At 43.3% G+C, this 12,306-nt stretch overlaps 1 protein-coding gene across 2 annotated transcripts in view; it reads right to left on the bottom strand.

Annotated features, from left to right (window-relative positions):
- Positions 1–12,306, bottom strand: part of LOC123365905 (hormonally up-regulated neu tumor-associated kinase homolog A-like) — a 40,906-nt gene that overhangs the window by 19,106 nt on the left and 9,494 nt on the right. For both annotated transcript variants that reach the window (XM_045008931.1, XM_045008932.1), the window contains exons 4-5: positions 6,240–6,378; positions 854–981 (exon numbers count right to left, since the gene is read on the bottom strand). In XM_045008931.1, the coding sequence (XP_044864866.1) occupies positions 854–981; positions 6,240–6,378 (267 nt within the window). The remainder of the gene's footprint in view (positions 1–853; positions 982–6,239; positions 6,379–12,306) is intronic.

The following is a 12,306-nucleotide window of genomic DNA, read 5'->3' as shown; positions in this document are numbered from 1 at the left end:
ATTGTCGAAAACCTAATGCCAGTGAAAATAAATATTGGACTTCTAGCACCAAATTCATATTCACCAATATTATCTCTGGCTTTTAAAACCTAGGGCCAAATCCAGAGCTAGTGATTATGATAAATGCCTTTTGAAAATTGGGCCTAAAAGTCTCCATTGACTCTGCCTCACTAATGAAGATGATAACTACAGCTGGTGTAAACATTTTGAGTTTCAATTTTTTTAAATGAAAAACAGGGACCGACTTTTCACAAAAAGTTCTGTTGTCAACCAACTGTAGTTATAAGTCTGAACTTTGAAGAATTATGCTTAGAGCAAAAAGTGAGGGAGCTCTTTCACACCACTTATCAAAGGTTTTCACAACTCTGCTTTTGAGTGCATTAAACAGATGGCTTCCTAAACTGGCACACAGCCCACTAAACGAAACCCCATGGGTTTGAATCTCATTTGCACTTAAGGCCACTTTACATCACTCTGGCAGCATAAAGGGTCTTTAAAACGAGTGTAATTTTTATGTCCGCTCCAACTTTCTTTAAATGTAAATGAGAATTGAGCTCTGTGATCTCTCAAGTTTAGGCAACAATGTTATCGTCTCTCTCATCTCTGAGGCAAGATTGAGACAGTCCAGATAGCACAGGATCTTGCCCATAATAAACAGAACAAAGAAAATGGAAGAGGTGGCTCTTGTCCACCATAGGAATATGATCACATTACCTCCTGATAACATGGATGCTAAACACGGTAATCACACTGTCTTCCTTATTGTGAGGTTCTTACATTAACTTTGCTACTGAGGTTAAAAATGTTATCTTATCTATATTATGTATCTCTATATAAAATAGGAGTGGGTTACCAGAAGAGATATTGGATGGAATGGGGCTGATCTCACTGTTGACCATCTTTTGATGTAGTTGCTTGATGTTGAATGGTTCCACAATGAAGGGCAATGTGCCAGTTAGCATAGCAAATGTGCTAACACCTCTGTCAAGGAAAAACACAATAAATACATCAGAGCTACAGATAACTGTGGTAAATTCAGGAAACAAAATCCATGGTTCAGGTTTCTGAGTCTTGTCTTTTGACATCAAGAGCAGGTTGAAAATCATCTCTAAGTTGTGATACACATAGACTCACCAACTGAAATTATTATCTCTATGTGAATGCCATTTAGCTTTAGAAAAGCATTCTACAGCATAGACAGTAAACGAATAAATTGTGGGTGGATGGGAATATTAATCTGTTTGAGTGGAAGATGCGGGATGAATAGTATTGGAAGTGGAAGTCTGCTATTTCTTCACAAAAAAAGTACAGCACATGCAGTGACAGTGCACCATTCTTAGCCCATCCAAACCAAAGGCTTTGGTTCTGACATGGAATGACCACCCAACAGGGAGTAAGATGATCATTCAGTCCTTGGAGTATTTGCAGATACTACCAACCTAGGTGTGTGTTAGCACTTGTTGTCACTAGCAAATTTCATTAAAGGTCATAGATTCAGTGTGGGTAAATATCCACGTGTCTGAATGCTTATTCAACTGTCTTCAGTTTTCAGACTTGGTCTGAATATCTCATGTGAACAGGCCATTTCACACTATTCATGGCACTTCCTGAACTAGTTGGGTCAGAAAGACCACAACATCAGCCTGGTATTCTGTCATTCCTGCTTCCAACTGGACCAGAAAGTACCAAAGACTGTGAAAATGAAAAATCTGATCAAACTTTATTGACCGGGAAATAGGCTTGATTCACTTCAAATTTCAGGCACTTCTTATTTTGTTAGAGGTATACTTATTACTGCAGATAATTTTGATTATGATACATGTGATGCAGACAACTATATTTGAAGACCATTGTCTTTTCTATCAGAGGGGTAGCCGTGTTAGTCTGGTTCTGTAGAAGCAGCAAAGAATCCTGTGGCATCCGAAGAAGTGGGTATTCACCCACGAAAGCTCATGCTGCAAAACGTCTGTTAGTCTATAAGGTGCCACAGGATTCTTTGCTGCTTCTATTGTCTTTTCTGCAATCACACCAAAGAACGGTCATGGGATGGGATGGGTGACCTCTTCTGCTAGTTACTAGCTTGGACCAAAATTGAATCAGCCACCTCGAAATAAAAATCTTTATTATCCTCATTACCCAATCTTTTGATACAGCCAGTCCTTGAATGTAATATTTTCCCAAAGTGTCCTGATTAAGCTTTCAGCCAGAACAATATTAGTAGGGGGGTGTTGGTGAGTGTGTATAATATTGCAGTGAAACAGCATTGATGTTCACATTGATTTAATTAGTGGCATCCAAATTTCTAGATACACAGTATAATCTCATTGAAAATGGATTAAATTTAGCTGGACTGAAAGTGAGAGGGGTCCCTAAATATTTTCAGATAGTTGGAAAGAACACATGTTGTGCAAATGGATGTGTAATGGCATATAACATTATGTACATTTGTCTTTTAAACATTGTGAACACTTCCTTTGCCACGCACTTTAAATTGATGTTGATGATATACATGAGTGATGCCTTTATGACCAGCAATAGTTCTTTTCATCAGCTTACTGGATGTGAAATCCCCAATGTATGAGAATTTGGGAGTGGGTGGGAGCTACAACCATAATATCTTTTAAATATATATATATTTCTAAAAAGCAATGCACAAAATGTAGTTACTTAACAACAATGTATTTAACATTTGAAGCTGGAAATTGACTATACATTATGCTTAAAAATTTATGGTCTATAACAGACTGCTGCTCTTCCGTCTTGCTGAAATATCTGGCTCCATTTGAATATAGCAGCTGTTTTCTTAATTCAGCTGATGTATGAAAGCTAATAATTTTCCATTCCTCCAAAGAAGTTTAAAATCTGATGCACAAAACCCATGTATAGTCAAAGCTAGAGCTGGTGTTTCCTCAGTGGAATCCTAGTTGTATTAGTATTCAATCTGATTTGGTTGTCTGAACATGATTTTGCAACTCTTTGTTTCTGGTGACAACCATTACCTATCAATCTGTCTCTATAAAGTCAGCACTTTTACACAACCTAGTTGATATCCTTATTTCATGATAGTTGAACTGAGATAGAAATAACATCATGAGAGTTAAAATTTCACTCTGTCAAAGCTCTTTTTCCATGCTGAAGGTCTCAGCAATAACAAATCAAGTTGTAAATTCATTTTTTATGTCTTAGACACAGAAAAATGTCTAAATTAAATACCAAAGGCCACATATAAGTTTTATACAACTCTTTGTGTGTGACTCACTGACAGAATTACATCAGTAAATGGCTTTAAGTTTACTATTTTGCATTCATTTTGCAGACATCTCAAACACGAACTAAACTAAATCAGATTTTAGGTGCTGACAACATTCTCTGGGAGAAATTCAGCTGTGTAACTCCTTTGTAAATTTAGAGTAGCACTCTTGAAGTCAATGGCAATACTTCAGATTTTTACCAATGTAACTCAATACAATTTGTCCCTCTGTGCTTAACTTTCTATATCCTGTATGTTTGCGGGGGAGCAGGAAGGGAGAGATGTAAAGAGTCATGATTAGGCCACAAAATACTGTTATATGGTATGTCTGCCACAACAGTTCTCAAGAACAACTGTGCAGTTAGTGTATGCTATAAAGTCAGTACTGTGAAGGTCTAATTTACACTCTTGGTCACCTGCAGGTATGTAGCTTGGCAGGGAACTGTCTGCTTACATACATTTTTATACTTCGGTTATCTCCAAAGTGTCCAGCAATTCAAATGCAAATTATCACTCAGGGACTTGTTAGCATCCTGGTGGACTTTAAGTCCAAAAGCCAAAGAACGGATGTATTTTTATATGTATTGTAACATGTAATATCTGTCTCTGTCTGTCTATCATTAATACCTGTGTGTTTCTATATGCACGTATATATATGGGGGAATTCTGCGCCACTGCACACGTGCATAATTAATGTGCCGTGCATAATTTTTTTCAGAAGAAAATAACTTCTGCTGGAAAGTTGCTGCAGTTCTGCCTTTTGACCGCCAGGGCCCAGTGTAGCGCTAGACCAAAGCAGCCACTCCTGGGTGGGGACAGTCCCAGCTGCCCGTAGGGAAGGGAAGAGGTTGCCTGCCCAGCGCCATGCCTGTGGGACCAGCTCAGGAGACAGGGGCTATGGGGGGACAGACAGCGTGAGGCTGGGGTGGGGGTCACAGGCTGGGGTTCATAAGGGCTGTTGGGGGAGGACAGATTGGGGCAGGGGCTGAATAGGAGTGGAGGCACTGGGCCACATAGGGATGGGGAGAGGGGGTGCAGGGCCACATGGGAGAATGGGGTTGGCTGAGTGGGGGAACAGAGACACACGGGGATGGGGTGCAGGGCCACATGGGGGAGGGGGTGGCTGAAGGGGCATAGAGACACATGGGGACAGGAAAGGGGGTGCAGGGGCACATGGAGAAGGGGGTGACTGAGTGGGGGCACAGAGACACGTGGGGATGGGGGGAGAGGGTGCAGGGCCACAAGGGGGAAGGGAGTGGCTGTGTGGGGGCACAGAGACACATGGGGATGGGGGAGGGGGATGGATGAGAGGGCACAGAAACACATGGGGATGGGGTGCAGGGCCACAAGGGGGGTGGCTATGTGGGGGCGCAGAGATACATAGGGATGCGGGGAGGGGGTGCAGGGCCAGATGGGTAGGTAGGTGCCTTAGTGGGGGCATAGAGACACTTGGGGTTGGGGGAGGGGTGCAAGGACACATGAGAGTGGCTGAGTGGGGTGCTCATGGGGATGAGGGGAGTTGATGTCTGAGTGGGGGTGGAGGAACATGTGGGGGGAGGGGATGCAAGGACACATGGTGGCATAGGGACACATGGGGATGGGGCAGATGTGCCTGACTGAATGGGAGAGGCTAGGGGTCAGCCAGGGTCTGCATGCGGGAGGCTCCCTAACAATCCTTCCCTCCCCCACAAAAAAACCCTGTTTGATATTTCTCTCACCCACACCCAACAACCCTCCAGGTTCACTCCTATGCTCCTTCCCTCTTTCTCAGCTTCTCTGTTACCCCTGACTCCCCCAGGCCTTCTGAGGGTGGGCTGTGTGTGCAGGAAATACGGTTCTGTATTGTAGTTTAAATGAATTATTCAATTTATTATTCAAAATATTATTCAAATTATTATTCTGTATTTATATGGCTAGCAAGGAATCTATTTCACAATAAACATTTGCTGCATATTTTTCATTGTCTGTATTGTTACAGACATACTTGCTGACAGGTATTTTGAAATAAATTACCAAAATAATGGAAACTCATGTGATTATATTGTGTTATTTTGACAAATAAAATATGAAAAAATTTGCAGAATTTTAAAATATTGTGTGCAGAATTTTTAATTTTTTGCTTCAGAATTCCCCCACGTGTAATATACATGCACAGGTAGATGAATAATTCAGGGAAGTCCTGTGGCCTGGTTTATACTGGAGGTTGGACTACATGATCACCAATGGTTCCTTCTGGCCTTAATCTATAAGCTTTTGACCTGGGTCCATTTTCTATTTTTTTTTCTTGCTGAAAATTGGGTTTCTGGTGAATGAAAAGTTTTGAAAATGGCTTTTAATAAAAATAATGATAAAGAATGTTTGAAAGAATTGTGAAAAATGGAAAATGTTGATTAACGCTGACAATTTCCCACAAAAAGCCATTTTCAGTAACAAAAAACCCTTTCTGTTTGAAAGAAGTTGACCATCTCTAGCTACTAGCAAATGAAAATAGTTTTATGTTAGTGAACTTTTTCAGAATAGTGAATGAGATGCAAGTTACTTATACCAATAGATTTTTTTCAATATGTCCTGGCTGAATATGATGTATTTGTAGACTGTCTGTTATTGTTAGTAGTTATTGTTCATAGTATTAAAATATGGTCTATTCTTATAGTATCAAGTGTGCATGATGCCTTGCAGATAAATAAAATACATGGTCATTGCTCTCAGGAGTCTACAGTTTAGGGACCTAACCCTGAAAAGACCTATGGCTGGACTTACTCTGATCAGGGCCTATGAGTTATTCCACTGACTTCAGTGGAAATATTCACAGTGCACGAAGTTAAGCCCATGCATAAGTGGCTGCATGATCAAGGCCTAAAAGTAGCATAATGTCATAATGGCTAGAGGTTGCCCCAAAACATAAGTGCCACCAAATCCTGTATTATCAGAGTCTAAATCATTCAATTTCATAACTTTCTGATGAGTATATTTTTATAGATCTACTTACATGGACCAGACATCCACTTTTGGGCCATATTTCTTATGAGCTAGGAGTTCTGGGGCAGCATAGGCTGGGCTTCCACACTGGGTGTTCAACAGCTCCCGAGAGAGACTCTCAAACTTAATAGTATTGCTCAGTCCAAAATCTGCCAGATTCACAAAAACAGAGAGTTTGTAGTCTCCTCTGGGACTTATTTATCTTTGACATTTGGCCAAAGACAGGGAAAAAGATACAGAAATTATACACTGAAACAAGCAATGTTATGAAGGAGGCGACTAGGTATTATTCCCATTTTCCTTTACTTCTTTTTTAGCATTTATGATTAATATTGTAACTTTGTTCTTAAAATACAGCACAGCACTGATTGCTGAATGTGCTCTAAATTTGTAAATAGAATAAACATTTTGCACTTAGGGCTTGTGCACTTATACCATACATGCAACTTCCTTAAATTAGAATATTAATTTAAACCAATCTAGTGAAACTGATGCCAAAGACTATGAGCAATCTTAGTTCAGTCTAAGTGGCCTATTTCACTTTAGCTAAAGTTGAGTAGTGTGATGATTCTAGGGTGAGCTGTACTTTTGATGCCCCTCCCTCCACTGTCTCCCCATGAGCGCCCTTTCAAAGCAACGGGCTTGTACGTCACTCAGGGTTGATTTTCACAATTCAACCCACTCTTACAGTGGAACCCCAAGTCACACTACCCCTGTTAAACATTGTATTACCTCAGCAGGCCCAAATGGGTTTTAGCCTGCTGTACACTTCCCTCAAAGAATCTGGGACCTGTATAAAAATGTAATGTTCAAGACCACATTGTTAAATAATACTTTGTTTTGATCTATCCGTAAGAACAGAACAGGGAAGAAATGGCAAGACAACGAAAGCCTAAACTTTTCTCTATTTTCTTCTTTAAATTTGACATATCTCTCAAACGGGTAGGCCCAACAAGCCTGGGCACATCGTCACACCCATTCTCCTAGGGACCAAGTGACAGCCTGCTCCTCTTCAGACCCTCTGTTTCCCTGTGTGCTCAGAGGGGTAGTTTATAACCATTTTAAAGCTCTTTGTTTAAGAATTCCCACGTGAATCTCCCTGAGGACACAAGACAGGGTCTTACTGCTTCCCATCCACGGGATAAGCCAGACACCTGATTCCACATGTGGGGAGGTGAATTCCAAAGGAATGAACTCCTATATTGTCTGGTTGAGTACCAGCCATTGGGGCTATCTACAACCATTGAGTTTGATTTCTGCAGGCCAAAGCTAACTAAGGCTTTATCTACACTAGTGACTGTACAAGTCCATGCATGTGGTTGTGCTCTAATTCCCCTGTTGTGCACATCTAAACTCCAGAAACTTGTCTGAAGGTGAGTACAGGGTGAATAAGCTAGCACCTGCCTTGGCTGTGGTGTGGACCCAGACCCATATGCAGTGTGGACGGGGGGAAAAGGGCATGTACCAGGTCTTCAGGTTGGATCGTCCTCCATCCCCGTTTCCATAATGTAATGAATCCCTTTCTGCCTGACCCTTACCAAGCTATAAAAGCCCCTGTCCCCCTGTTTTCACCAGCAGTACTGAGGTGCACTGACCACGTCAGAACAGTTTTCTGCTGCACTGTTTTGATCTGAAAAAGGGAACATGGATCCTGCTCCAAGAGCAGCTGCTTGGCCTGCTGACCACACCCAGTTGCTGATCAATGTGTGGTCAGAGCATACTGTCCTCCACAACTTTGCCTGGAGTGACAGGAACATTTGCCTGTACTGGGAAATGTCATGGAGGCTGAAGAAGGTGAACACTGAGCAGACACCAGGCCCATACCGGCAAAGCACTTGAGGCTCCTGTACAGAAGGTCAAAAGATTCAAACAGTCATTCCCGGAGGGCTCGTTGTACATGCCCCTTCTACTATGAGCTGGCCCAGGTGCTGTCAAGGGCTCCCAGTACAGACCCTGAAGTGGCTTATGACCCCCGCTCCTCAACCCCTCTGGACTCATTGACAACTCAAGGAGAACTCCAAGCAGAAGCAGGAACCAGAACCCAAGGCTAGTAAGTTACAGTGGACCCCCCCACCCTGCCGAGCAACAGTCCCTCTTGCTCTGGTGCTACATTCCTGATGTTAAGCCCAGCCCCTGCTTCATTTCAACCCTTAAATGGCCCTGAGCAAGACACGGCTATAAATCAATTATTTTATTGATTTCTGATGAACTACTAATGCAATTGGCAGATGCTATAAAACAGATTATTAATGAACAATCATTGTGCCCTGTGTCTGTGCGTTTCTTGGACAACAATCAGGAAGTGATGGTCCTGGGGCCATGCCAACTGGAGGAAGGGAGTGGGTGGGTGGAAGGTCCTGGCTGGGAATGGGACAGTTGTAAAGAACATATAGTTGTTTGTCTAAAGTTAGCAACTGTTGTCTTCTGTCCCTTGGAAGATTACACAGTTTCAGTGCTTCAACCCTTACTTTCCCAATCTTATCATCCCCTTACAAATGGAAGCCACTCAGAATGGTGGGTGGGTTGAGTCGGAGAGGGGTTAGGTCCAAGAAGAGGAAGGAAACACTTTGCTTGTCTGAGGAAGTTAGTCATAGCCATCTTTTCTCCCTTGGAAGATTACAAAATTTCCCCATTCTTGTCTCTGGTTTTGGGCCTCTCTCCACAAGGAACCATGCTGCACAAGCCAAGGGAAACAGGTGTGAGAAGGAAGTGTGGTGTGGGGTCTAGTGGTTGGATAAACACAGTGTGGTGTCCCTTTGCTGTGAAGAGGTGAGGGGCTTGTGGTGCTGATCGGAAGTGGTAGGGAAGGAAATAAAGTTGTGGTGTGTTTCTTTTCCCCCCTGTCCATTTCACCATTGCTAGGCAGACATGTGAAAGATTTTCTGGTGATGCTGGGGATGAGATGAGGTGGGATGCATAGGCAGTGTCCGTGGTTCACATCTCTTATTGCATGGAAACTCTGTATGATAGCTGAGTATATAGTCAATTTCCAGTTGAAGTGCCTCCTAGTCCTGTAAGCATATTTCAGCAAATTTCTGGTGTAGCAGAAACTCCATCTGGGTCTTGACATTCAACCGCAGTGCAAATCTGCTTGGTCTACCTCCATAGCTGCCCAAACCCCTCCATTCAGCAGTACGTAGAGGGATGACCATCAGCAGAAACATCTCTCTGGCATAGGTTGCTGGATCTCCCCCACAGGACTGGAAAGCCACCTCTCTTCTATTCTGATACCTTGAAAACTGCTGTGTTCTTCAAATGTTGGCCAGCCTTTAAAGAAGAAATTGCAAACTGATAATATAGCTCCTGGAAGGAACTGCCCATCTTCCCCTCCTCCCCTTGAGACACTATGAAAATTTAAAATGTTTAAAAACATGACTCCATGTCTCTTACCATTAGTAGCCTCTGTTCCTTCCTTATGGGCTGCAAAAGTCTGAGAATTAAGGATAGTCACATTCCTGGAATGCTGAAAAATATCAAAATTGTGGCCTTCCACAGCAAAGTTTTTATGTGGGGGGATTTCTTGCCTCACTCCAAAGGAGAAAAATGTATAATGCTGCACTTGTCTTTGAATGGCAGGACCTCTGGTTCCCAAGAAGGAAACCAGTCTGCTGACCAGCAGGAGCAGCACCCCAGAGACAGCAGAGGCAGACAGAGAAGGACCTTAGAGGAGCTGCTCATTGGAGTGGACAGGAGGAATCAGGAACAACTGGAGTTTCTCAGGACATGGGAGGATCAGGTTCTTCAGCAGAAAGGTACTGATAACTGGTTCATGGAGCAGGAGGCACACTTTAGGAATGGGAGCACATCCATAGGGATCAGCAGCATTCCCTTATGGAGAGGCTGATAGACCTGGTGGCCAAATGTGTTCAGGGTGCATCTGCTGCCATGGCCACTATACCTGTCTATGTACTGTTGCCGCCACAACCACCTCCTCCTCTGGCTACCACCCAGCGTGCTGCTCAGGCAGAGGACTCCTCCCTCCTGAGTTTCTGGAAAGAGCCTGCAGGACTTTTGGGACCACACCCTCCATTGGAACTGAAAACCTCTTGCAGGGGAACCCTCCTGAGCATCCAGGAAGGGAACAAAGAGCCTGCAGGAATCTCTGAAGCCCACCAAGTGCCCAGCCTCCAAACATACACAGGAGACATCCCAGTTTGTTCCCAAGAACAATTTTCCCCACTTGTTCTCTGCTTGTCAGGGGAGGAGGAGGGCAAGGAGACAGGTTCAGAGACATTAACGTTTGCCCATTGTACATGGGTCCCATTATGTTTTATTGGTTTCCATTTCCTTTAAAAATATTTCTATTACCCATTCTATAGTACTTTGAATCAATGTTATAATTTCCTTGACACATGTGTGGACCCCGCTTCCTAAGTATGATGAGCATACAATGTTTTCAGGTTTGAGACTGGGCCACACAATTTACAGCACATGAACTGGAAAGGTGTAACTGTTTGGTGCCATCATACTGCAAACACTTTTCTGTCCACCTCTCCCTCTCACTTTCAGATTAAGAAATATCTGAAGTCCAAAGGGTCCACAGGAAGGATGTGGAAAATGTGTTAAGTGCTTAGAGAAAGCACTGCTAGTTGTAAAAGCAGCAGAACTCAGAACACAGAGCTGGGCTAGATAAACATCTTTATGGCTTAGGTCACAGGCTTAAAAATGAAACACAATTAAAGTAACAACACAGGCCTCTGCCACTATCCAATGATTAAATGCCCCCTCCCCCCATCTTGATCCATTTTAACATTGGGATTAATGCTCCATGACAACCGTTCTTAAAAAAAAATGTTGATAAGATCATTAAGAGATTGAGCACTCCTGATAACAGGTCTGTAAACAAGGGTGAACATTTAAGACAACAGCCTTGCACAATGACCGCATTACAGCTGGGCTGCCACCCTCCACAGCACAAACCCAGCCCTAAGGTGATAACCCAGTGGAGGTGCCTGTTATAATTGCCTACAATGGGTGAATAGTCACAGGAATGAATGTCTAATGGCCATTAACTACAGGGGAACAAAAACCCACACAAAGCTATGAAGCCCCACTAGTATGTGCCAATGGTCCCTCCTGTTTTTTTCCAGCAGCTGTACAGGGTGTGAAGCTGTCCCTTGGCACAGGCAGATGTCATCCTCTGTTTCCCTGCTGTGCCAAGATGTGTGCACATTTGGCATCCCTGATTCCCTTGCCCATTGGGAACCAGGACTAGTATGCATGTGTGTGGAATCCAGCTGCCTGTACAGCGTTTGTAAACCAGACTTGTCCTGTGCCCACTCAGGATGAAAGCACTCCCCTTCATCTTCACAAACACGGAGTGTGCAACAGCTGATGATTATGTGAACAGTGTTGGCCACATTGGTGTTGGAGGTTTGGTGCAAGCGTCTCACACAGCTCCATAAAGGTCTGTTTCCTCATTTGGAAATTCTGAATCCCATTCCAAAACAATGTAATCCAACCACACTGTGCTGGTTCTCCTGTATCAGAAGGGATGGACAGGCCATTGGCATACCGTAGCAATACTGGCATTCACTGTATCTGTTCCATGGGAGTCAAACTGGATTGTCATTGACCCTCAAGGTCAGCCATCTTTGTCATGTTAGAAAGTTCTGCCCAAAGTCCATCTGGCATCTCACCATTCACCCACTCCACAGAATAAACATTTGTCCTGCACTAAGGAGCAGGAGTAGAACCACATCATCATTTCGTTGATGCATGTCTTCCACCCAGTTTGGCAGGAGAGAATGGTGAGCAGGAACCACCGCTGGCAAATGCGTGAAGGGCTGGGATAGTACCAACAACATGCAGCAAAGCAGTTCCTAGAGTGTCTCCTTCTGATGCATAGAATCCTGTGATACCTCCGATGAAATAGTAATGCTAACATTGCTTAACAACTGCGGCAGTGTGGATGTGTGTATATGTGTGAACACAGTGTTGTATCCATGTCCAGCACAGTATATGTGGGCACTCGTCATGGCTATAGGGAACATGCGCAAGCATGTACAGGGTCTAGTAACCAAGTATGCACATCTAAGACTGATTTAACTGTGAGCTACTTTTTAGCTGGCAACACA

Source organism: Mauremys mutica, chromosome 3 (genome assembly GCF_020497125.1).
Source record: "Mauremys mutica isolate MM-2020 ecotype Southern chromosome 3, ASM2049712v1, whole genome shotgun sequence".
Taxonomy (NCBI): Eukaryota; Metazoa; Chordata; order Testudines; family Geoemydidae; genus Mauremys; species Mauremys mutica.
Note: the sequence above shows the minus strand (reverse complement) of the source record. Positions and strands in the feature narration are given on the sequence as shown.